Genomic DNA, 27,957 nt, shown 5'->3' with positions numbered 1-27,957 from the left:
AAAAAATCGAGTGATGCCCGACTATTCAAATTTGGGCAAACCATTTAGGCGAAAGGAGGTCACAATGTAAAGGACTCTCGTAAAAACCCGCCTGCCAAAAATTGTGATGAGTCCTAGTGTCATTGGGTTCACATATTTCCTAGGTGTTTGTTTTTCGAAGGAGTCGGTCATGATTATAGTTTTTATTTAATTCATACTTAGTTGAAATAATAATCTATTTTCATACACAACATTTAATAAAGTTGAACTTACCTTACGGTGGCTACAATTCTTAACAAATCAAATTGAAAGTTTTAAATTTTATTTACTTCAGATAACGAACATTTCTTTGCATCCTGTAAAATCTGTTAAGAAGTTGAGCAAAGTTAATTTCTGTTACTTCTTTCTTATAGTTTCTATGGTAACTGAATAAAATTACTTTTAGATGCAGATTCAATGAAATACTCTAGGAAGATATAAAATTTTGTTTGCAATGTTTTTTCTTACTACTTTCGTGTAAATTTTAAAAAGATATAGCTTCGTATTAGATTTCAACTGATTTATTGTATTTCTGAAATTTTAAAGTTAATTCTAGTTATATAACAACCTAATCTTATTAACTAGATTTATCGGCGTACTGTCATAATTTTTGTGAAGAAAAATTGAAACAGTTCCCTTGAGATATAGAGCAGTGGATTTTCAAATTCATTCAATATTTTCACAAGAATATCGTAATCGAGATGTCACGTCCTTTCGTGCTCTCGGAGCCAATTTAGAATTATGAATTGAGAGGGAGTGAAGGAGGTTGTTAAGGGGAACGCGATTTTGCCGATCTCCTTTTCGCCAGGAAACGTGCTTTATATTTGCGAAAATTATTTCTCGCACACTAAAGGATCGAAGTTTGATTCGAAAACTATATTCGTAAAAGGTTACAAATTTATTCCACCTTTATTCTTAAACTCTAAATATTACCTTCCAGATAATAATTGTATCAAAATTAAGGAATAATGTAATAGTACCAATTGACCGACTTTTACATGTATACCGACTCGTACCTAAAATTGAGCACAGAATACCTACCTATATTTATATCTTTGATATAATAAATATAGTTACCATAGTTTAGGCATTTTAATTTATAGCTATTCCGTAACCTAAATTACTCCATTAATAGCAATCGTTATACAAGTTATGTACGAGTGGAGCTGAAGACGCCGTTGCCCAATTAGTCTTCCCTACATAGCTTGTTGATTTATGAGACAAGATATTAATGTGATTTAGTTAATCGAGAACTGGTTAATTCTGATTACCTCAACTTGTTACGTTAACTTTATTTATACCAAAATGACTTACACAATTACAGTATTTTAAGCAAGTTCTCTAATATGTCCTAATTCATATTTGAGATTTAATTTAGTCTATGATTAGTACTTATTCTAAAAAGGGTAATAAGGTAACAAGCAAAAATATTACTAATTTCCCTTATACCCCAAATCAAAAATTTGGAGAATTTTATTGCAGACGTCTTATTAAAATATGATACTGGATTTCAACGTTGTTGAAAATTTAAATACAACTGTGCTTCATTTGGTTCAAGCATTTTAAATCCGAATTATTTCGATGTCAAATATTAATTAAGATTGAAAAAGATCGCATTATAAAAAAACGTTTTATTGTCGTTACAATGTGAATTTAGTGAAAAGTGGCATCGGTTTTCCCAGTAATAGTATTAGGGGTAGAGAAAGTGCATTTAGTGGAGGCAACGCAAGCCTGAGGGCACTGGTACCCTTTGTTTTGTCAGCCCCTGAGCCGCTTTAACGTAATCCGTGGAGACTTCGCATGCTACTGACTTAAATGGAAATGTCTTTAAAGCTATTCTTTATCTATTCTGTTGAAATGCAAATATAAATGTGTATTTTATATTTAGATTCGGCAGACAGGTAAAATAATTTTTTTAAAATTCATTGTTATTTACTAAAGTAACTTAGTGAAGTTTAAACGGTTTTAAATCTAAATAAATAATATTCTGATGTTTGTCAGTGGAAATCCATGCGGAAGGGCTCTCTACACAGTTAATATTACTATCAGGCAAAACATTTATAGGGTTAGTTAGGCTCATATTAAATTTGTAAAAGTTCTAAAAAATTATCATTTAAACTTAAAGAAAGTTCAATTAAACTTGGTTTATTACAAAATTCAACCCTTTAAATAGGCGCCATCTTAAAGCGGACGTTAAAAGCTCTGGACCGTTCACAGATACTGACAGAATACGCCAATGGCATTGTTTTAACTCGCCGTAAACACAGTTCACTTGAAATTATATATTTCACGGTACTTGGTCCGGATTTAATTCGATTTTAAGAAAGGCTTAATAGAATGAGGATAAAAATCTTTTAAAATATACTACAGTTTTAAAAGCTTGCTATAGTTATAGATTTATCGAACTAACTTAATTTACTAGAACATCCAAATAATTGAGGGCTGCTGTACACGGACAGCTTTAAGCATTCGACAGCGGTAGCCTCAAACAGTTTGCGAAATGCACTTGTACGGTGACCATAAATGATTGTCGAATTCGTCACGCATCCGGCTGGTACCAAATGTTGAGTTTTTGGATAATTTCGTTTCTCGTAATTTGGTAGAAACCACAGGTGGGTACAAACAATGAAATGTTCCCATTTACATTTGTAAGCTTGTACACTCGTGACAGCAATATGGATGAAGCTCGTGACTTGAATACGAAAAATTGTAAGAAATCGAAAGTGGCCGCAGTCGATCTCTTTACGCTTGAGGAAAATACGACAGAAGGCAATAAAGACGCAGCGCTCAATGCTCTGACGATTAATGTAACAATTGTCTAGCCGATATTGAATATGTTGATTCACTCGGGATATTCCGTAATCCAAGTACGCAACACTGAATTAATTGCCCGAGGAATAGAGTATTGTACTAGTAAATATATAGTTACTTTATCTACATTATATCATTGTGTTTTTATCAAGATCTTTGACCTTGAACTATATATATATATATATATATATATATATATATATATATATATATATATATATATATATATATATATATATATATATGCATTAATATTTATGTGTGTCCAATCTACTGTGTATTATGAGACATGTTTTTGTTTTGGGTAATCTCTGAAACGACTGGACCGATTTTGATGGGACTTTTAATGGAAGTTAGCTCACATAAGATTTTAACCGACTCGACCGGTGAAATACCGCTACCACACAGAAGATAGGTGTGAAGTGGAAACAGTTCCGCGTTTCGTTTGATGAGTGTACGTGCCGGAGGCCTTAGTCCCATTTCCCTTCCCGCACTTTTGTTATAAAGAAATGATGAGAAGACGAAGTGGATTTGACGGAGGAGGGGACGCATGGGAATGGGAATTCATCGATTAAAGGTAGGTAAGGAATCTGCTATTGCGAATTTCAATGGACAGCAGTTGCTTCGCTATTTCGGAATTGAGGTGACTAATTGCTCGTTCGCAACCTCATGATAAAAAAAATGTGCAGAAGTAACTTAGACCAATTTTTATTCCGTGCGGAAGAAGTCGCGGGTATTCGCTAGTATGCAACAAATCTAGTTATTTTTCTGCTTATTTATAAGTTTTATCTTTTAGAATGTATTCTTGCGTTAAAAGTATATTTTGTAGTGGATATGGGGCGAAGCGTTAAAATGATCTGAATCTGATCTTGGCGCGCCGCAAGTTCAATTTCCGGTTGCTTTGATTTCAATGGCGTTGTGTTAGATAACCACAACAGAGAACAACAGAGAGGAAGCATGTTTTATGAAGGTCATCGTGAAACAGGATATGGTTGTATCTTTGATCAACACAAAATAACACACATCAAAATTATATTTTCATCATGTTTTATTTAATTATTTTATTTATTATAGACACTACGAGTATAAAAATATAGATTAAATGTGTGTGTGTGTGGTATTATTTAAAAAGTCGGCGTATGTCTTTCTTAAAGCCTAGGAACACGCCTTCTGTTCGTCCGCAACACCAGCACATGCCTTTGGCATCATACTCGTATCGTATAAAAATGTGTTTAGCAAACATTCAGCTTTACAGTTTGAAAAAAAAAATGCACATTTTTAATGACATAGAAAACAACAAGATTAATATTTTATTCAGAGGATGGTGTAAGATATATTTTGTGACAGGATAAACTGGTTCGCAAAATACTGCGAGGGGACCGCAGTCTCACCCGCGGGAGGTTTTACTATGAATAATAAGAAGGGAAGTGTAACTGGATGAGGAAAAGTCGTAAAATGTGTAATTTGTTAGTGCACTTCGTATATTTTAAGGTTAGTAAGACGCCATCAAAATTGCCTTTTTATTTCCTATTTGGCTAAAGAATTTTTTCTTATTAACTTCTCTTTTATTGAATTATTCGCCGTTGCCTGATACACCGTCTGATGAAATTATTTTGATTAGGAGTTCTTGAGTAGTAACACATGAAAAATGTATCTTGTAAGTTCATTTTTAGGTACGAAACGCTTGTACGCTAGTAACCTACAAATTCCAAACTTTATCCAGATCCGTTTAATCATTCTGGAGTTCTCTATCTCAAGAGTTATAGCCAAGGTTCATCTGCGCGTGAATGGATTTAAATTAGTACAAGCAGTTGCGTTCGTGCAAACGCACACTCTTGTCGTTACGTGTTCTGGAGTAATGTGATATCGATCATCATATCATGGGATCATATCACCACATATTTCTTATAACTTAAGATAAAATTAACGTGAAATAAACGTTAACTACTTTTTATAGTTTCAAACGCATCTAAATTTTGTTAAGTGACAATAAAAACTTTCATTTGTAGAAAATTAAAGAAGTTCCAAGTGCTATTATCGAATGGAAAGCTTTTATTTCTCAGTGGATTATAAAGTGATGTACTCAGCTTAACAACGGCGCTTTTAATGAAAAAAGTTCTCTTCCGAGTCCCTTCTGATATTCATCTTTCCGTTTAATAGATCCCCCTGGATAGTTCAGCTTATCAGTTTTATTACATGTTGGTTTTTGCACCTGTTTGCATTTTATATTACATGCGATTTAATATTGATACCTATACTAAATTATCTGCACCTTATTATAGTAATTACGGGGAGGCTGAAAACCAGCGCGGCATTCAGTGACAAGCTGAGTCTCTACCCATTAGCCAAGAACTATATTTTTTTTCTCTTTAATCGATATCTTTATAATTGTAATTTGTTTTTTTTTTTGGTTAATAAACTGTACTTTTTTTTATTATATAGTTATTCGATTCTATTCAAATCTGAACCCGTTTACTGTGGGTTTCTAAGACTAAAATGTTCATTTAAAATATATTGGTATTTCAGTTTTGTCAAAGACAATGACAGGGATGACGCTATGTTTCCAACGGTTAGTCGATGTTACGACTGCAGCTGTTTTTTCTTTTTATCTTTCAACTTTTACTTATATCTACATATCTATCATCGCACCTATTAACCAATAAATAATATGTAGATAAAAATTCTTAACATGTGTAGTTAAAAAAGTTAATTAATTAATTAACACAGCAGCGAAAATGCAATTGTTTGTTTCGTAAGTACTAAAGTTAATATTGTGCTTAGTGTTTTTAAAATTCCTTTTGTTTTCTTTTGTCCATTTTCGTCCTTCGCTTTACGACGTAGCTTCATTTAATTTCTTCCGCGGCCATGATTCGTATATTTTCGTGGAAAAAATAAAGGAAAATTAATGTACATTTGCTAAAGAAAAATACTATTTATTAATCCCGTTGAATAGGACGTTTACTTTGTAAAGTATCAATCAAATTTTAAAAGTTTCTGGCGTGGAATTTGTTTCACACGAGTACTTTTTGTGCAAATTAAAACAATGATCGATCAGAACTTGAAGTGTTTGTTGATAGAGTTGTTTTGGCTATCGTACAGATTACGATGAGTTTTTGTTAACTTTTTACCCCAATATCGCTGTAAAATCCATTCGATATTTAAATTAAATCATGGATTTTAACTACTATTTAGTAGCCTTAGTAAATTAGATTTAGAGTATTAACATCAGAACTTTATGTGGTGGTCTATTGGCAATAACATACATATATTGAATGGGTCTTTTCCATTACATATTTTATTTAACAGACCATCTCAAACCAATTTTATATTGATGAGGGTTTCCAAAAATATTCCCAGTGTACTCGTTTTGTTTTTTCCTAGACTCGACGGCGTCTTAGAAGAGACGTATGAAAATCAATGTGGCGTGACTGAAGGCAAATGAATTGTTTGTTTGATACGGAGACTTTGCGTCATTGAAGGGACTAAACGTGTATTTCTACTGCCAACACAATCGTACAACGAACATACTGTCATCCCTCATATTCTATTTGCAAAAACAGAGATAGCAATATCTTTTATTATAAGTACCTTAGCAGTGAAAACACAACAACATAACATGGTACCGAGGACGCGAATCGACCTCCGCGTCACGTGTGTTCTTTCTGAACCCTGAGGTCATATATGATTATTCTTAAATCTCTTTGTAAACAAAATTTACACAATTTTATTTTATGGTTTAATTAATCTTAAAGGTATTAACTTACTATTTTTTTCCCGGAAATTATTTCTTAATTACATTTTATATTAATTAGGATATAAAAAGATATAAATACAAAACTGTATTGTTCTTTAAAAAATACTGCTAAGTTTATTTTTGATTGTGAAAACGGCACTATTCAGTGTATAATCTTATTTGTAACATTTTTGTCAGGCGCTTGTTTAACTTATTATTAAAATAAAGAATAACTTACTAATATTATAAATGCGAATGTTTGTCTGGATGGATGGATGTTTGTTAGAAAGTATGTCCAAAACGACTCAACGGATCTCTATGAAATTTGGCACAGATGTAGAACATAGTCTGGAAGAACACATAGACACTTATTAAGATTTTTTTTTAATTCCGCACGTACGAAGTTTCAGGAAAAAGCTAGTATATAATAATTTCGAAGACTAATTTTACTTGAAGTCGATTTATCTGTTCCAAGTCCTAATTGTGTACAGAATTATAAGAGAATTGATTTCTATTTTTTGTTTATATGCAGAGAGAAATACAAACTAACAGAGAGTTTTTGTAAATTTTTTTAAAAGTAATTTAGTACATCTGATATAGAATTTACAGCCATTGCTAACTATCACTTATTATTAAGGAAATAGGTAAAAAGCACATAAATTCATCTGTATGTTTCTTTAACTCTTTGTAATGAACATCAAAATGAAATTAAACAGAGAGAAAAATAAACAAAACATTTATTAGATGAACAAATAAATACGGATATTTTTTGATTCAAACATAATTCCCGTGTTAAAAATACTCGGGCATTTTTTTTACATCACGCTCAATCGTGAGAACTCAGAATAATTATTAATTCGAGTGTGACTCTAATAGTTTTTGTACGTAAACGATTTTTAATCCACACTGCACCTAAGGATCAAGACTAGTTCTGTATGAATGAGTCGGCACAGGGTTAGCATCCAACAGTTCAATACAAAACAAACTGGTAAATCAATTAGAGAACTTAATTGATACCTCATATGGTCTTGGCCTTAGGCTTAGTGCTCATTTAAAATCATCATGGACAATTTTTATAAGAGTTCGTACGCAGTAAGTTGGTTACTTCTAACATTTAAAAATTATGATTATTTGAATAAAAAGCCTACTCAGCTCTTATTAAGATAGATAAGGAAACACACCATAATTAAACCATCAAAAGCTTATGACACAATATTGATTACATAAATAAAATGGAAAGTCAGGTCATTGATCATTTTGAATTGATACCTTGCTTCGTCGATTTGTATGCGGACGTGTTTTGACAAACGCGACGAGACAAGAATAACATACGTGAAATGAAACTTTTAAAAGGAAAAATACAAAACAAATTCTCTCACCGTATACGAGTATCAAAAGTTACAAAATGCGATCTTGGGGATAAGGGAGACAGTCAGTACAGTCGGCTTCGTTTCCGGTTGACCACTTACAAAAAAATCCTTATATATCTAATATATAAAATTCTCGTGTCGCTGTGTTTGTGGTTAAACTCCTCCGAAACGGCTTGACCGATTCTCATGTAATTTTGTGAGCATATTCAGTAGGTCTGAGAATCGACCAACATCTATTTTTCATACCCCACCCCACCCCCATTTAGTTTTTTTTAACTGCGCGCAGACGGAGTCGCGGGCGACAGCTAGTATATATATAGTAGGGATATAAATCTACACTCATATCTCACAACACATGAGAACAATAAATCTGTATTAGAACAACTGAAGCGTAAACACGCGGGACTAATGTTTGTTATAATACGGCACGCTCATTCAAGGTGTCAGGAATGGGGGATGGCGTCACGAGTACGTAGGTGTAGCCTCGGGCACGCGGATCTCACCCTCACACCAAAACTTAATTATGTTCGACGTACATAGATAGCGATGCTACTAAGTGCTATAGTTGAACTTAAATATCCTGGTTTAGAAATTGTGTCGCATGTCATGTCAGATGGTGGGATATGTGTATTAGAAGCAAGTTTTTAAGAATTTATGTCTACGTTTGGTACATTTTATTTGCATAAGTATTGAGTTAGGAAAAGTGAAGATCAATAAATGGAGCCATTAAATTCTGTACTTTGTGGAAGTAGTCACTTATCTCTATGTAGAATTTTTGTATAGAATTAGAACAGATTATAAAAATAAAGTAAGTTAATACTGATTTTGTTGCAGTATATAACAGAAGCCATGTCAGAAACAGATCTAATTATTTTTACTGCATCAGTAATTATATAATGTCGAGTGAAAATTATATAGTTTTGTTAGCTTCATTAAATAGTGTGGCAATCCTTTATTCTGCAGTGTATTTCAGGAATTTCTCCGCATTGCCCTCTCTTATGTCAGTTGGAGTTTTTAATGTTTTAATTTAAATTTTGTATATTAATTATAAATACCGCAACCGCAATCAAATACTTCAATTGTCAAAACTAATACTTTAAATCAAGAGATAATTTATGTTTCGTACTTTTTTTACATGTAAGGTTTCATTTTGTAAGATTGTATTCGGTCAAGTGACCGATTACTGACTTCTTTCTTTCTTGAAAGAAGTCAGTAAGACCAAAATCAGAACTTGATTCTTGAAGTCGATCTGAAAATTCTTTTTAAATACTTTGTATGATACAGCGTAAAAATCATTCGACCTTCTAAACAAAAAGTTTATGTATTAGATCGGTTAATATTGAAATAAATTATGCGAGATTCAACAATAATTTTGTTCGTTAATCGGCGATGTTATAAACTGCTTTATAAATCCATAAAAAAGCTAAAACAGGTTAAGTTTTTACTTCCCCCTGGCGTATTTCCCCCTGTGACTTTACCTTGGCACTTTGCGCAAATTGGGAGAGACTAATGCCGTCGGCTAGTAGTCGATGCGGCGCCAACAGTCAAACTTTGTCACTTAACTCAGCTATAACGATAAGTTCCTCACTCGTACGCCAAGACTTCGCAATAACAGCGCAGTAAGGTTGACAGTATTGAATCGATACTATATTTCTTACTATTATTGAATAAATTAATCCATTACAAAATTAATTATTTATAATACTAACGTCAAAAGCGTTGAATATTTTCTGTAGCTTAAGTAAATATTTTTTGCCATGTCAATAATGTTATTACGTTATTTGACTTAAGATCAAATGAAAAGAAATTCTAATGAAAAAAATCCAAACACAAGTAGATATTTTTATTGGAAACTAGCTTTTACCCGCGACTCCGTCCGCGCGGTATAAAAAAAATGCACACAAGATAAAAAAGTTCCTATGTCCGTCTCCTAGTTCTAAGCTACCTCCCCATCAATATTCAGCTAAATCAGTTCGACCGATCTTGAGTTATAACTCACTATTACATATATATACTACTTATAAATAGTGTAACTAACACGACTTTCTTTTATAAAATATATATAGATAAGATTCCTTGTTTACACTTTTATCTTATGACAATATTTTTAAAATAAATAAAATTATTGCAGTCTCTGTTAGAATGGAGATAGATTGAGTTTTACGAACCGAAAATTTTGGCACAAAAATAATACTTGAAGGGGACAAATATTGAGTGAAGAACCATTTATTCTAAAGTTAGGGGAAAATTAATATTTTTGTTTCTTTTTAGGAATAGTGTTACGAAGCTATAAAACTGTCTCAATAAGAAATATGAAGATTAAATAAATATCATAATTTATAAATCTATTGTTTAACAATAGTTGAAAAAAATTATGTTTATTTTGTTCCTTATGTTTTGTTAAAACGATGGACAGATTGCTTAAAAATTTTTAGTATATTATTTTGCGGACATAATTTTTAGATAAAAAAAAAACGTTTTTTGATCGCTCTATTCTATGAGTTTAAAAAAATTGTTATCTTTGTTTTTTTGCATACTGGGTATAGCTAATATGATAATATAAAGTAGATAAATAAAGTTGAAACTATTAGGTGAAAATAAATTACACTCCTGTCGGTCGGGCAAATATTTACCAATTATAAAACAAACATTTGGAGCCGGATCGTTGCTCCTGAATTTGGAAATCCGATTTACAAGAATCCCTACACACCTATTGCTTTATCCATATTCGATTACGTATATAAAATACGCCGGTTACAGATTTTCCTTCCTTTGGCCCGTAAATTGCCGTTCTATCGATTTAAATAAATATTCAACGTGGAAAGGAGGATATTTTACCATAATTTACTGTTATTATTTTATTAAATTTAAGAATATAGAGGGATGGATAGATGGATGTTTGTTTGAAGGTATCACTAGAATGACTCAACGGATATCGATTAAATTTGACATAATTATAGAACATAGTCTGGAAAAACAAATAGACTACTTATTGTTATTTTTTTAATTTCCTTGCGGACGGAGTCGCGGGCGACATCTAGTTTTAAATAAAAATAAAATATTATTAACTATTTATTCTATGTATAATACAATTTCTATTTGTCTTAAAAATTATCAGAACAAAGAACCATAAAAGTGAATAATAACATGTAAAAATATCTAACAAATAGAATGCTCATGAAGGGTAAACAACAGTGATAAATTGGACTACATTACAGTTTTCACCTTGACCAATTTCTATGGCAAAAGGAGAGTTTACGTAAAGGAAATGGGTGGAGCGGGTGCTACAGAAACGGTTAGTGGCCATATAGCTTTAAGACACGCACGTCTACAGAATAGTTTGAAACGCGATGGTAAATAACAATAGCATTGTAGTGAATTATATTGTCGTTAATGGTGTTTCACTAGCTTTATCATCCCGACTTTGGTATACGTTAAGCAATTTTGAGGTCGTCAAAGAAACATTAACAAACAGCAAGCTTTGTTTTTGATCGAAGCTAATGCATTAAAAATGTTTATTCACATTCGTTTGGCCTTTTTGTATATAAATATGTTGTGGCAGATATTATTAACTCGGTTTCCTCTTCAAGAACAGCTTACAAGTAAAATGTTTTGATAAGAGGCAAAGTTGTGTGTTATTTTCATTTCATACTAGTATAATACAATGAAAGGACTATAAGCGTGAGCTTGCACCGCCAAAATATCCATACAAAGTGTGTTATCTTTGTGTTTACAAGGATCTTAAGAGATATGACTCTATATTTTTGTAATTGTTTCGGCGTCAATGTACACAATACCAAAGATAAGTTTTTATGTGACTGAGTAGTCACTGTTTACCTTGAAAAGGCATTTAAGCGTTGTTGTTGTCTGCAGTTTGTAACAATCGTACAATGTAGCTGTAACGTCGTAATCATGTCCTCCTTGTCTAATATGTAGATGTTAGAAGGAGAGCAATTCCGTATTTGTATCTCGCATACGATAGTGCCTCAGTACACAGTAGTCTAAAGAGCCTTTATAAGCTTACGCAACCACTGCTGGAAAACTTGAACTAAAGCATATTGAGATAATAATGTGCTTTGTGAAAAATTTAAATATTTAACGACATTTTAGTTGAATATATTGATCAAACAAATTTGATAAAAAAATTATCGTCTACCGATCGCTTAAAGAAAGTAAAGACATTTAAATACTCACAGTATGTGGCACTTGTCAGCCTGTCAATGGTGTCTTGTTTTAGTTTGGAGTTTTTCTTGCCCATGTCGACGCTTTTCTGTACCTTTGACGGAGTGACGCGTTCGCTGACTGCACTTGTCACCGATCGGTGACTTATGACATGCTATGTCAAGCCCCTGTCGTTATTCACCTGTAAACGGAAACGTTACGCTAATTATTGTCTTACTACAATGCAAACATTACTACAATATAATTATAAGGCAGTATAGGCTTAAAATTTGCTTTAACAGTAATACGTCTCTCTAGGATTACTCGGTAAGAAAAATATAATATCTGCACGCTATGACGTCACAGTGTAGAGATATAGTGAAAATTCTGATAGTATCATTAGAAATAATCAGTAGCTCGTAATCTATCGTTTATAAAGAATTCTTTTAGTTTTTTTTTAATCAAGATCATAAGTTAATATCGAAAGGTTACTTTTATTAAATAATGTCATTAAAGAAACAGGTGAAAATGTGACTGTGCTGAAACAAATCTTCCTAGTATATCCTGTATGCTAAAAGGAAAATAGTATTACGTGGGATAATACCGACAAGAACAAACGGACCACGAAGGGGCTGCGTCCACCCTCATATACCCTCTTTATAATCTACAAAATGCACCAGGGAAGTTCTTCCCCTAGTGAATACATTAAACATACTTTAGTCATTTTGAAGAACAAGTAGAATCCGAACCGACTTCCATCTATTCACAGTAGCTTACTAACATCGTTCTTAAATTGCTTAACATAGATAAACGAACTGTCTCGATAAGGCTCAAGCTAGAATAAAACAAACTGCAAAAAATACAGCCGTTTTCATGTAAAATTGAAGCATCACGACAAATTTCGCCTGTTTTACAATAATAATGCCGTACGTTTCATTTTCACTAAAAGAACAGATATAGCAACATTGCTTGTCTTAATGAACAATTTTGCTATAACCTATAACGCTATTTCAAATTCACGGTCATGTTATTTTCGTACGTGTCGGCTGTCAAAAGTTGACAGTAAAATAGTGCGTTTCTATACAAGATCTAATGTCGGTTTACATTGTGCCGGAGACTTTATTACCTTTCAATGTAACTGTTCACTGTCTCTCCTCCTGAAGGTAAGACCACGTGAATACCCCATTACAATGTCTTCAATAAATTAACTCCAGTTTTATATTTATTCCGAATTTCTTAATGTATCTGAAACGATGGAGAAACCCTTGTTACTATAACATACTATATTCAAACAAAGTATATTATATCTTTCGCAGGGTTTTGTATCACTATTAAAATTGGGTAAAATCGCAAGCAATATTTTTTGTATTCAATTACATTCGCCTTTTGTACTAGAAAAGCAAAAACGTAAAAAAATGCGTAAGTGACGTGACCGTAGTTAAAAAAATTAAAATTTTTGTAGACAAAATAAAACGTAAAGCTTTCCTGTCGAATAACAAACAAAAAATAAAGGAAAAGATGCGTAGAAGATAACCACTTAATCAACCGACGGAAAACAAGGCAAAGTTATTCGAGATGAAATTCGCAAAGCAGAAACATCGAAGCTGAATTTGCAACCGTGTAATACGATGTCGTAACGCCCTATAAATTGTTGTAGAAATGTCGATAGGATCCGTTGCGCAAATCAAAGCTTATGTCTACATTCGCCAGCAATAAATGTCTACCCGGCACTGGTGGAACAAATACTAATACTCGTATACAAACGAAAATGGAAGATTACGAAATGTTCCAAATTAACTCATATAAAATAACAATTAAGATAACAAAATTCTTGATCCAAACTTTTACAGTTAATAACCTAAGATGGTTCGAGACAAAGATTATTCGTTGCATTAACCCAGATGGGTTAGTAGGCATTAATACATCATTATTTTATTGGACTACCAGTAGATAATAGAAAAAGAGATATTTTTGGTACTTACTATTAGATAGAGAATTGGGTGCTTCATTACCGGAGAAGTATACGATATATCGTTACACTGCTTTATTATCTGTGCAATAACTAAAGTTCGTTTGGCATCTTGCGCTCGGGACATAGGCGCGGGCACAGGGACGCGATCGACGTGCCTTTTAAACCAGTTTGCTAGTACTGCTAGTTTTTTTTTAACTGGCAGCATTTTTAATGGCTTTTCGAACAAACACTGGCATAACTGATCGGATCAATTGCGATAAAATTGATTGTAATATTAAGAACAGTTTACAATTTCAATCAATTGTTCTTTAACTTAAGACGTTACTTTGATGTAAGTTTAAAGTTAAGTTTTAAGTTACAATAATGTCTATGATCTTTAAAGTTATAATACCTAACAATATTTCTCTTTACAAAGCTTAAGGTTAATCCACAAAGAACTTGATACACGGAGCTTTGAAAGCTTATTCAAAATACTTGAAGGTTGTCTCGATTTAACAAGATAATAAATCAATTGTGGGGAAAAATTTATTGTTGCTTTAAACTGTGATGGTTTAATTTTTTATTTATTTATAACTGCGTGCGTTCTTTTGTTTACAACTTATGAAGACCAAGAGTTAAAATATGCTTTAAAATTTGTATCCAAGTATAAAGAATAATTAGTATTAATTGCTTTAGCTATGTTTCACTACTCACGGATAAGTATCGCAACAATCCAGATCTGACTTAAAAGAATATTTTTTATATAAGAGAAGGGGGCAAACGAGCAGCGGGAACACCAAGGTGATGATTCAATCAATACGGGATTAGAATTCTCGTGGACCAAGTACATATTGAATTGAATTCCTAACTCTCCAAGTTAGGAGCCACTTATTTGACCAGAACTAATCCTACACACTTTAATCTTACTAATATTATAAATGCGAATGTTTAGATGGAACGATGGATGGATGGATGTTTGTTTGTAGGTATCACCGGAACGGCTAAACAGATCTTGATGAAATTTGGCACAGATGTAGAACATAGTCTTAAAGAACACATACGCTACATATTATTATATTTTTCTTAATTCCGCGCGGATGGAGTCGGGGCGACAGCTAGTGTCTTGTGTTTTAGATATGACAATAACTGTCACTGGGACGTTCCTAAATCTCAGATTTGTTGTTACTCAGAGAAATCACTAAGGGAATGGACTTATAGTTTCCTTCTAACTAGGCCTTTTTATGAAATTCTCTTATAATAAGATACAAAAAGATCTTTGTACATACGTAGATGGTCAGTTTTATATGAAGTAGGTAGTAGTAGTATTTTAAAATCGTGACCTATTTTCAACAGCAATATTTGGGCTAATGCCAAAACTAGTATACTAACGGTATGAAAATAAAAATATTCTTCCCTAACATTTTCAGGTTTATACAAAATGTTTTCGGAAATAGATTAGAAACTAACAAACAACAAAAGTCACCAAAATTACCAACAAATAATTCTGAAAAATTTAAAATTCTCAAAGAAAAGTATTTATAACTATGAAAACATGGGAGTCACTGTTACGTAACATTTGTATGTGATCTTAGGGAAACGAGCTTACATTGGTATCTACTGAGTTTTAAATTTAAGTAGAAATTTGTAAGTACAACGTGCTATGGTAGTCAAAATAAAACGGTAAAATTTGCAATATTGCTTAACTTTTCAAAATGAATATTATTTTTTTAAACGTATTCTTTGAATAGTTTATTGAAAATATATAAGACTAGTTACGCAATGCGGACGTAAATAGGGAGGAGCAGAATAACTGCACTCTGAAAGTTCGAGTACGTATGGAAAAATGTGACCTATGCAACAAAATTGACTGATATGAAGTTTCGACTTGTAAAGTAAAGTAAGTTAAGCAATAATACGCGCCATATTTGAGCTTATGTTTTATATCAACAATAATATTATGTTAGTAAAAACATAGGCAATATATTATCTATTTACATAACCATATCCATATTCAAATATTAACATACTGGAATAAGCCTTAAAATGCTTACTGAGTTTTTGTACGGTACACTTGAATAAACAAAAATTATCCTCCCACTCGTTCTCTGGAAAAACATAAATAGCTAAAAATTTGTTACGACACTGGAATTGGATGTTAATATCATATAAGTATTTATGCAAAATACTTTACCACCCATACGGATCTTTAACTTACAAATAATATACAGTGGGCCTTCCACGAATCGCGCCTTCGTTGTCGTTGTCGTCAATTATATCAAAAAGTAAGCCTTAAAGTAAGCCTTGATGTTGCATTAGCGTTAAACAAATTTTCCATTTAGTTTTTGGTTCACGGATACGTAACAGCATCGGTTCCTTACCCTGTTCTAGATAGCTATTGTGCAATTCTCTGAGCTGTTTATGACATGTGAATACTTACGTCGGTTAAAATCTTATTAACTGTGTTTCCGTTGACATAACACATGTTTAAAAACATAATGTCTCACAGTGGCATTGAAAAGGTTATGATAAGTATTATTTTTTATTTAAGTTGTAATATGCAGGGTGAAATTATAAACTTATCAGTGAAGTACATAAAAAAGCGTGCGAAGTGTAACAGCTAGTAATATATGGCTTAACACGCCGGGAAGTGAGTAAAGAAAAAATACGCATATAACCTTTTCGATCGTTTTTTGTCAGATACAGGAATACATTAAAAAGATATATGACGCCGCGCGGGTGAAAGAAGACAAATAAAAGATATGTCTCGCGCAAGTCGTGTTGTTTTAAACAAGCCACCTGCCAGTTGCTTTCGTAATGACATGGGTTACTCGTGACGATTAATGAAATTATTTGTTAGGTTTAGCTCAGCCAGGGTAGTCGTGGCTTATTGCGAAATGTTAAATTACGCAGGGGATTAAATGTTTGCTTATAAAATTACACTACCTATTAATTACACTCTATACGTTTTACACAGGACGCTTTTTCTTTTTTATTTTACTTAAATATAAAGTGACCTAAGTTTTAAATTAAATTAGAGTTCCCGGGTTCGCCCACCATGTACCAATGTGTTTTCAATTTACATATGTACATTTATCCGACTTTCTTACGGTGAAGTAAAACATTGTGATGCAACCTGCACATGTCTGAGAAGATATGATATGTGACAATGTTGACAAGTGACAAGTGTGTCAAAAATATTCAATGATATGTTCAAGTCAAGCAACTCGCACTGGGCCAGCGTGGTTGACTATGGCCTAGTCACCCCTAACTTCGAGTAGCCTCCAAGCTCCTCGGTAGGTCTCGAACTGATGATGATGAAGTTTTAAATTAAATAAAGTGCATAAAAAACGTTATTATACAAAAAAATGTAAACCATTCGACATACAATATGATTTAAATATATTAAGTAGCACGTAGGCCGCTATAGAATTTTCCGTTAAAATATGTATTCAAGCATACTTCAGCAAGCTACAGAATCCGTCACAAAGCAACGATTCATCGTGGATTTTTTGCAATTCAAAGCAAATAGCCACTTTAGTATATTTAGCAGCATTTTATGTGACACTTAAAATATATAATACGATTGTCGAGCAGTTATTTGTGTATTTCTGTTGAATCAGTCCCTATGAGCGAAAAGCAACAAAAGACAGTCTGACATTAGTACTTTTTTAAGCTCTTATTATCAGCCTCTCGAATTCTATTTCTATAATATCAATCAGACTGCAAAAATGTAATATTAAAAACGAGGTAAGTTGGTAGTATTTTTTTAAGTGTGAGACTCCGTAAGGTTTGTATTTCATGCATTTAAAACTTTGTCACTTTAAATTGAATCCGCAAGCTGTCTGTTAAGTTGAAAGTAAACATTGGTTGGAAATAGAAAATGTTGCCAGTATTTGCTTGGACCACTTTTTTTCAAAAGTTGATTTTAATTGAAAGATATATACCGTTTCTATATTTGCATTACAAAAATTATAAAAATTCTTATCACTTATTAAATACATTAAATATTTAAATAATACTAATTTTATTTCTTGATTGATTATATGATAATAGCTGACGCCCGCGAATCCTTACGCGTGGAGTAAAAAAATAAGTAGCCCATGTTTTCTCCCAGACTTTGTTCTACATCTGTGCCAAATTTTAACAAGATCCGTTGAGCCGTTCCGGAGATATCTTCTTACAAACACCCATCCATCCATCTAAACTTACAAATTAGTAAGATGTCTAATTACTGTTATGTAGAACATCTCCCCTTTGCTGTAGCATAAGAAATAAAAATTGCGTAACGAAACATATAACTTAAATGGGATTTTTGAGATTTCTCATTAAAAAAAAACTTTAATAGAGTTTGTGTAAACGTTGCACCAAGCAAGTATACTTTAACGTTGTCAGTTTATGACGTGGAAGGCAAGGAGCTGAAAGTATAGGAGTATGAAATATAAATAAGATTTTCCGAGGTGGACGGTGGCACTCGACTTTAAATTGTAGTCATAAATTCACCGCAATTTACCGCATTGAGTGTTTGTGTTGAGAAAAATAAAGTTATGAACAATAATTTTTGGTATGGACCGGCGACTAAGTATAATGAAATATATTCTGACAAAGAAAGCTAGGTTATAAGACACAAACAACGCTGAGTAAACAAGCAAATTAACACCACGGTTCATTATGTACTCGTATTTTTAATTATACACGGTTTAAAGCGTCCAATTAACGTTTGTTCCGTCGAAAAGAAGAATGTGGAGCAGTTTAGGAAATTTCTCGAAGGAAACATTGTTAAATATAGACATAATTATGTACGTGTAACTGCGAATGTCCTTTTACTCATAATTTTCAGAAAAGTGAAACAAAGAAGCGATTTGCGTTTTTGCATTTATAATTGCTTTGTAAGCGTGCTCACAACGACTCTTAAAATATTGCGTACTTCGTCAAAAGGGGACGATTTAAAAGGAAATTCATAGACTTTTTATGCAGAGTTATGTAAATAAGCGGAACAATGAGTATATTATTACTCGAATCAGATAAGAGTTTTTGAATTGCACGCAAGGAATTGGTTAAAACAAACGATAATGTTGTTTCTAATTGTGTAAGTTCGAAATATTCAAGAAATAGGATGATAGCAAAAACTATATTTTTACTCTCCCTTTACGTCTAACAAACTTAAGATCTGGCTGTTTAGACTTGAAATTAATAGACGCAATTGCTCAGTTGGTTATTGCCATTGCGTTTTTAAAATTTAATTATCGGTGTCCCTCCTTCATTTTAAGGTTATATAGTACATTACATCATAGCCCTTTATTTATTTAAAATATGTAACACAAAAAAGGTTATTTTTAAAAATCAAATTTCTTTAATTAAAGTAATTTTGTAACATTAAACGCTGTACATATTTATTATCCATTCTGCGGCGGTAGACTGTTCCACCCTATAATTTAAAAATGATGACGTTACTTAAAAAGTTTTAATTTTCTAATAGACATTGATTAAATAACTATATCTCGATACTCATTTGAGCGTCTAACATTAGCTAGAAATTTTTATGAAAAAAATGGAAAATAAAACACTATTTGTTCTCGACATTGCATAACAATTGTAACAATTTCAGGGGTTCTACTCTGAGTATAGTTAAGTCTAAATTATTATTGTGTGTTGTTATATTACAAACGAAACTAGGTAGGTTTAAAGACAATTTTAAAAATACAGTACATTTTCTTTCAAAGAGGTTTTTGTTTGCTGCAAAGTAAATTAGATTTGTTCCGCGTCGTACAAATTGTTTTATGCGCTTGAGGTCACTGAACTGTAAAAAATTTTATTATACCATCGTCCGTACACGGAAAATTTGTATGGAATTCATATTAAAACATCGAAAGAATTGTAGGGGTTTACAAGCTTTGGCCTTAGAGACTTTTTAACTAATTTTCACAAACTTAAAAGAAAATAAAATACCGATATTTTTGTATATATTTGCGGAAGAAAATTACAATTGTCATAGTAGACTATAAGTCAAAAATTACAGTCGCGTATTAATTACGGAGTAAGTAACAATGGGAAATAGAAAATTAAAGAATGTTTAGTTTTTCTCGATAATCTAGTTAAATGTTGGATAATATATAATAATAAGCTCCTTACTGGAATTCTAGCATTGTTTTAAAGTAAAGTATCAATAGTTAATCAAGATAATTGTTTAAGGGATTGTTATGTATGCGCATGCACAATGCATAAATTGGAACGGTCGGCTGCGCCCGACCGTCACGTTTAAGTGACAACGTCAATAAAGCAGTCTGCACTAAGCAGTTTCAGTTTTCAGTTACTCCTCCGCATACTTATCAGGGATAATAAGTGAAAATTGTTACGTAAAAATTTTACGATTCCGTAGTATTTAAGAAAAGTTTATTGAGAAACTTTGTCAAATGACGCTAGGAAAAATGTAATATGGCTTCACTTGATTACAACCAACAGATGCAATACGAGACAAGTAGTCGTGATACAAGAAAAAGATCATATTCTCAGACGCAATCGGGCATTTTATTGGAATCGTTTCTGGATTGCAAATTGTTAAGGTTTCTTTTCAATTTAAGTTTATTATTAGCGACTTGTCTTATTTACTGTTATAGGCATCACCTTGCTCTTACATTGTTTTTGCTATAACTCGCTTTTATTCGACTACTGTAACATGAACATATAACTTAAAAAAGAACCATTTTTCATTCCATTGCCGGCTTTAAAAAGCAAGACGAGCTTAGTTACAGTATTACTGTAACTAAGCGGCATTGAAAATACATCTAATGTACACAATAAAAAAATTCGAAGGACCTAGGTTTCTCGACAGATAAGGCGAAGAAGTAACTTGATTTTAATGGCAGCTTTTTTCCATAAAACATATGGGAGAATGTTGATTGATAACCTACAGCTACCCTCATAAAATTTTATAGCATTGTAACGGCAAATCTTATCTTTAAATGGGTGTAACGTGAACGTAACTTGAAATGTTTTACGGCACTCAAGTGCCACACTTGGAATCAACACTTAAGGAAAATGCGTTTGAAGCGACTAGAAAAGAGTTTAAAATAGATTTCAATATAAGTATGCTGAATTTCTCACGACTTTCTCGCAGCAGTATTAGTTAAAAAGTAGACAAAACCCATTTTCAATTGAATACATATTTCGTATTTTTCTTAAAATACATCCTAAACGCAGACGTAGTCGCGGGCGTCAACAAGAGTATTTATACTCAAGTAAATTTTTGTAAAATTCCGATTCGATTCTAATTTAAAAAGCAAAATACTCGGCATATCTATTGAAATTCATGTTTATATTTTCCTATAAACATATTATACGTAAATATAAATCTTAAACATGTTATACGAGTATGATGGCTCAGTCTTATGAAACGTTTGATAACTTGAAAATATTTCATTTTTCACTAAAAATCCTTTTTACCGCTGTTTATAGAAAACTAAATTGAAAGTGAGCTTAAGTTATTTAGAATTAAGTATAAAAATTCTGCGAAATTGTATTTTAATTATGTAAGTATACATTTTTTTAACAGCTCAATTCATTATGAAGCTTAAATTGATAGATGTGAAATGTGTTTTATTAAATTGGCCCACCAACAATAGAAAAAAGTGATAAAATTCCATTCAAAATAATAACTAAAAAGGTTAAAAATGAATTGCTAAAATTGGGACTCGCTTATAAAATATTTTTTAATATTACTTGTTGTTCATTCAATTATATGGTAGGTGTCACTTGAGCAACTTGAACTTGTCAATAATTTAGTTCTTATAGCACCTATTTCACTGTCCAACTTGTCAGACAAACAAATTGACTTTCACAAAGTCAGTCGTTTATTCATGTAATATGTAAAGTAGTGATCAATTTAAGTACTAATAAAGTTTTCTGAATATCGTCTGTACATATATAAAAGTTTAAGCGAATGTCATACAATTTGTTACATAAAAGTATTTATTGAATGATTCAATATTGTGTTTATGCAAAAGTTTACAAAAAATAAAACACAAATATTAAAACACATTAAACACATATTTTTACCTCAATTAAAAAACAGAATTAACGGGATGATATGTTTTGATACAGGTGTTTTGTTCTTCACAAAACACTTTAACAAAGAAACTGACTGTAATTTCTGCAGTGCTTTTATTAATAAAAAAAAAATAACAAGGTTCAGTATAAATAAATATTTTTTCAAACTTATCTTGATTACTAAACTTTTTGTAAAAAGAGATTACGAGGTTTCATCTGTGGTTCTATACACGGGTAACTCGAAAACGGATAATTGCATTTGAGTCTTGTAAAAGATTCCACTAATTAAAACCAGCATTTACGAACATTCGTAGTTTTAGGTTGTATTCTGACGATGTGTCATCAACATGCGGTTCTAGATACGTTTCCATTAATGTTTAGACTTATACAGATTTATAAACGATGCTCATTTATTTACTTTATTGAAACAATTAAATAATTATTGAAATTTCAGATTAATTTATTTCTGCTTTGATATTTAAAACATATTCTGATTAAATATAAACGTAATTATGTATAGAATATAAAGATACATTGAGTACTGTCCAGTGGTTTAGATTGGCCATCAACAAACAATATTTAATAGGACAAACAAACTAGGATATTTTCTATATATGAAAAATTACATCTGAAAATTTATAAATAGAATTAAATAACAAAAGCATAAGCCAAAAAAACAAAGGAATATATGCGATATAACATTTATTCTGTAGTTTTTATATTTAAGTATGATTACTTTGACAACTGACGCCTATGAAGTTTAGATTTATTTGTGTTTAAGGATTAATATCGTACTTAATGGACGGATGGCATAGTGTCGGACCTTACGCAATTAACATAAATATGAACTCTCGAGAATCTCTTGTCTTGTGATAAAGGTAATTGAACAAATAAATATGTACTACAATTTAGGTATTTTATTACTTCTAATATTTACCAAAGAAATTAACTAACTTTTTTTAACTTAAATAACTTTTTTTGCTTGTCATCGGATCAATGTTTTTTTAAAAAGATTTTTTCTCAACCCATCTCTAGTGAATTGATAAATGATTTGTCAAACTAATCATCGTTAAATAGACAAACCATAATTGAGTGAACTATAAATTATCAAGCAAGGATTCACTCAAACATATAGCTTCATAACGAGGGCAGTGAATCATTAAATTAAGGGTGGATAAGCTCATGTCGTGGTGTAATACTGAAGAGAAAACCCTTCATTAGCTAAATTACCGAAGTGAAATCCTTATTATTTCAAATAACTGTAAGTAAAAGTTATTTTGTTATCAGTTTAATGAAGCGCTTCTGGATATTTTATTTAGTACTCTGTAAGCATTCTTTTGATCTAAATTTTAATATGGTACAGCAGTGTGTTTTCTCTAGTCCTTTACCTTGATGAGGTTTGTATAGGCATAAACATTCTCAGCAGTTTATTTAGGTTTGTTTACTTTTAATTACGAGATCACATATATTATAAAATGTATAGTAAAGTATGTAAGGCGTTTGGACATATTCATAAACTGTAAGTCCAAGGCATTCTTCAGTCAGCCTGCTCGACGTCACATACGACGGACAAATGAAATTCTAGTTATGAAATATTAAAGGGGTAGGGGTAAATACCAATATCTCAACTGAGGTATGCTATAATATCAATAGTTAAGCTGATCTACAGGCTATTCTAAAACGCGACTGGTATTTCTGTGAGAGTTCATGCTAGTGGAAATTATACACACATTGCTGACGTCATACGAGTTGCTTAATGCCATCAGAATTATAGTAGCAATTTACGATCACAGAAGGTATTTATATTTTTTATTATATGTTAAAATAGCTGTCTCCCACGACTCTGTCCGCGCGGAATTTTAAAAAAAAATAATTAGAAGCCTATTCCACAAAATGTTCTACAACTACGACAAATTTCAGCGAGATCCGTTTAGCGGATTTGATGATACCTTCTAACAAACATCCATCCATTCATTCATTCATTTAATATATTCGCATTTATAATATTAGTAAGATGGTGATATTGTGTTGTCATTAATATTCTGCACACTAATAAAGGACGTAATAAGAGGGGCTATGAGAATTAATGAGATTGCTTTTTCATTATGGAATCAAACAAAACAAAGTATTGCGTGACTTTCCACAGGGTGAACATAGCGGCATTCATTAATTTAATTTCGATTTTCTCGCATCTCTTTTGTCTCAAATAATATTTTTTTCGCTTTAAAAATATATAGTTGCCTATAAAATTAAAATTAAATAATTTTATGTTATAATATAATGGTAATTAATCTCCATAACAGTTATCTGCTTTAACGTTTATACCAATTTTCATTGTGAATTCGAGAACACATTATTGAAGAATGTTAGAATGCTATTTCTCATTGAACGTTTTAGAATTTATCTTTAGATAATCCAGCTCAATATTTTGTTTTTAAGAATTTATAAAAATATATCATATTCATGTCAAAGTAAAGATTTTCAAACGTATCGCATAAGTACACGCACCCTTTTCATCCATAATATTATTTCCATTCTAAGTGCGGATCAATATGTGTACCATGTGTTCAAAGAAAACTTAGGTTAATATCAGAAAGTGGTTGGATGATTCGACAAAAATTATAAGTAATCTATTCAGCGCTACAAGGCACAGTTTAAACAAGAAGACATATTTAACTTATTCAGTTGTAATATGAAGTTATTATAAAATAAAAGAACTGCAGAGTTGCACAAAAAATTACTTTCATTTCTTTCTAGAATAGAAACGTACAGGTCAACGCAGGCCTCTAAAGATGTTTATCAACGCTCTAATTAAGGTTGCTTTTGAGGCATGAAATCTACTGGACGCTTTGTCAAGGTTGCAGTAAACTTGATAAAAATCCACTAAACTGTAAACTGATAAATGTAGCAAATTGTTAGAACATTGTAACACTAATCTACAAGTTGTGTATTAAGCTAGGAAGTATCAAAGGCGACATATTTTCACAGTAATAAGCCAGTGAGTCAGTAAATTTGGGATCGATAAGCGTCTAAAGCGCTTTATAACGTTAATGTGACCCGCTGGTAACGACAACCGAAAACTTATTAAACTAATTACAGTAAATTAACGGAGATCGTCAGTTGTTATGACCTGTGAAATATACAAAATGGGATTATAACATTGGATTACATTCAAGTGCAAATAGAGGACGTTCGGATACGAAGTTATTTTATATTATTACTAGCTGTCGCCCGCGACTACGTCCGCGCGCAGTTAAAAAAATGAAAAATAGATGTTGGCCGATTCTCAGACCTACTGAATATGCTCACAAAATTTCATGAGAATCGGTCAAGCCGTTTCGGAGAAGTACGGGAACGAAAACTGTGACACGAGAATTTTATATATTAGATACTTCTCTGGCTTATTTTAGCTGAAAAGTGAAAATTGTAGGTTCTTTTTTAACATCCACCTTAATTTTTTCACATGATTCGTAAACATTTCAATGATAAATAAAATAACCAACTGAATAGATACAAATCAATAACCATTTAAATTTTATTTTAGGAATTAAATGTTCTTTTTTCTTTAGTAAAATTCACCTCGGTCACGTCAAATATTAAAGTTACTGAAAAGCTTTCCACTTGTATTAACTTTGACTTGTATATATTGACAGCAGGAAGATAAAACCTGACAAACCAACAATTGCATTGAAATAGCTTAAGGTAACAAAAGACTCATTCAAGCGACGGCATAGTATTTTCCTTTGAACTATAAATGTTCAATGTTTTAACATTTTCCTGTGAATTGCATATTTACGTGCTTCAAAACATTATTGGTCTGTGCTTGTTCTAAGAGATAAAGCGGGGTGGCAATATTTCTGTTATACAGATGTTACTACAGAGGAGCCTGACAATTAAATTGAGTGCTTTTTGATAGATACATTTGTAGTTGAAAGATTACAGGTTCGATTTATCCATTGGGTAGAACAAATTAAAAGGGTTTAAATGTTCTTTTTTTTTCGATGTTATATTTATCGATTTATAAAATATATTAAATGTCTATATTAAGTGACCAGAACAACTTCCAGTTCCATACATTGCGGTCATTACTAACACTATTTCACTTTTTCAGTTAGCAAATATTATTTCGTTATGTGAAAAAAATTGGATATTTTGAAGTTTACGTTTTTTAAAGAAGGATAAGTATTTTGTCAACGGTGGACATAATCTAAGTTTTATTTTGAAAAAAAAAAAGACAGTGTACGAATCTAAAATTAACTTTATGCAAGAATTTGATTCATTCTTCTTATATTCTTCGATAATATCATTGAAAAGATAATGATTACAACAAGTAAATATTAAAGCAGCATTTTCCATGTTACGATAACGTGAAAGGCTCCGGCATTTGGTTGAAGCTTTTCAACTCCAATATCCTTATTCAATGCGAACGGCGGTACCTGATGAAATTGCTAGATGCAGCTGCAGTTATGGAACCTGTGTAGACTTCATATCGCAATTTGAATCTCCATTGAAAGCACGACATGAAAAGGACTCTCCAATAAAGGGTGGTTTACCCTCCGTAATCACTTGCACGCGTTTTCGTGTTCAGCTAAAATTGTTAATTGGAAAAGCCTTTTCATGGAAATCATAATTTACTTTTCAAAACGACAAAACTAGAACGACTCAAAATTATTACATCCCTACCTATTACTTTATAAGAAAATTATATATAATATGTATCCAGCAACGCGACCGCGAGAAGTTACATGGTAACAAGAATCCATCCATCCATCCAACATCTAAACCATCCCAAATTTCGAATTTAAGAAAGAAGTTTAATATTTTAAGGTGAATTATGTCAATTATAAAAGGATTATTTTTGTGTAATATTTTCGTAATTTTGCGTACTGAAAAAAATTTTGTCAACTGAAAGACTTATATGTTAAAATTGGTGGTCTTTGTCGTTTGAAAGAAACTATTATTTTTAGCAGCGATTATATGTTTCTATACGAGTATTTCAATAGTGGAAACATACAGTTACTACTTTTTACGATAGCATAAGTACTGAATTGAAAAAATAATACTAAGAGATAATAAATATAGCAGTCTTCAATTATTTCACGTCTTGATAATGAGCTCTTGGGGTAAACGCACCTGAGACCAGGTAAAGTGGTGGCGTGAAAACAAAACAAACAACTTTACTGCTTATTGCTATTACTTTGTGATAAATTATTTCACGCAACACTTTTTATAATATTCTTTAAGTAATACAAAAATATCAGTAATTATTTCAGTGATACAAAAGGCAGTTATTTAAAAACCCGCGCGCATAGTGAGGAGGTTCCTGTCTCTGCTGCCATCAACATTGGTGAGGTCACTTTTTCCACAGACCTCACCATAATCGCCTCTGTTGATGCTTTGTTTAAGAAAAAAAGTTATATTTTTATGGGTATAATAGCAATTTTGAACATAGATTTTGTGCTCCCGCATGGCATCAATAGAGTTTTCATAATTAGTAGCTGGTAGCTACAAATGTTTCCTTACCCTGGACATATTGACGAAAAACTGTTAAAATTTTAGTCAAGACTCAAGAAAAAAACTCACTAAAATTCCACTTTTAACTGCAAAGTCAAGTGCTCTGCTCCATTCATAACACCACTACGTTTGTCCAAGTCACTAAGAAAGAATTCCAGCGTAGAGTAAAATCCAACACGTAAAGAAACCTAACCTAAAAACTTTCTTTCATCCATCTTTTAAAAGCGCGGAGAATAATAAGGCCGGTTGGTAAACGCAGTCCGGTTTCATTTCGGTCCTTAGTGCCTACGTCTTGAGATGTCAAAGGAAAATCGCTACTTTAGAATGCTTTAAGTGTCCGATTTTCTCATTTAATT

At 32.0% G+C, this 27,957-nt stretch overlaps 1 protein-coding gene across 5 annotated transcripts in view; it reads right to left on the bottom strand.

Annotated features, from left to right (window-relative positions):
• LOC106720027 (frequenin-1) overlaps window positions 1–27,957 on the bottom strand; it is a 120,001-nt gene that overhangs the window by 47,420 nt on the left and 44,624 nt on the right. For 2 of the 5 annotated variants that reach the window (XM_014514570.2, XM_014514572.2), the window contains exon 2: window positions 12,127–12,295. In XM_014514570.2, coding sequence (XP_014370056.1) covers window positions 12,127–12,190 — 64 coding nt within the window. In that variant the 5' untranslated portion in view covers window positions 12,191–12,295. Of the gene's footprint in view, window positions 1–12,126; window positions 12,296–13,219; window positions 13,339–13,857; window positions 13,931–14,075; window positions 14,176–27,957 lie in introns of those variants that run through there. The other 3 variants (XM_014514568.2, XM_045686259.1, XM_014514569.2) reach the window with 3 other exon arrangements.

Source organism: Papilio machaon, chromosome Z, assembly GCF_912999745.1.
Source record: "Papilio machaon chromosome Z, ilPapMach1.1, whole genome shotgun sequence".
In the NCBI taxonomy this organism is placed as follows: Eukaryota; Metazoa; Arthropoda; class Insecta; order Lepidoptera; family Papilionidae; genus Papilio; species Papilio machaon.
This window is presented reverse-complemented; position numbering and strand designations above follow the sequence as displayed.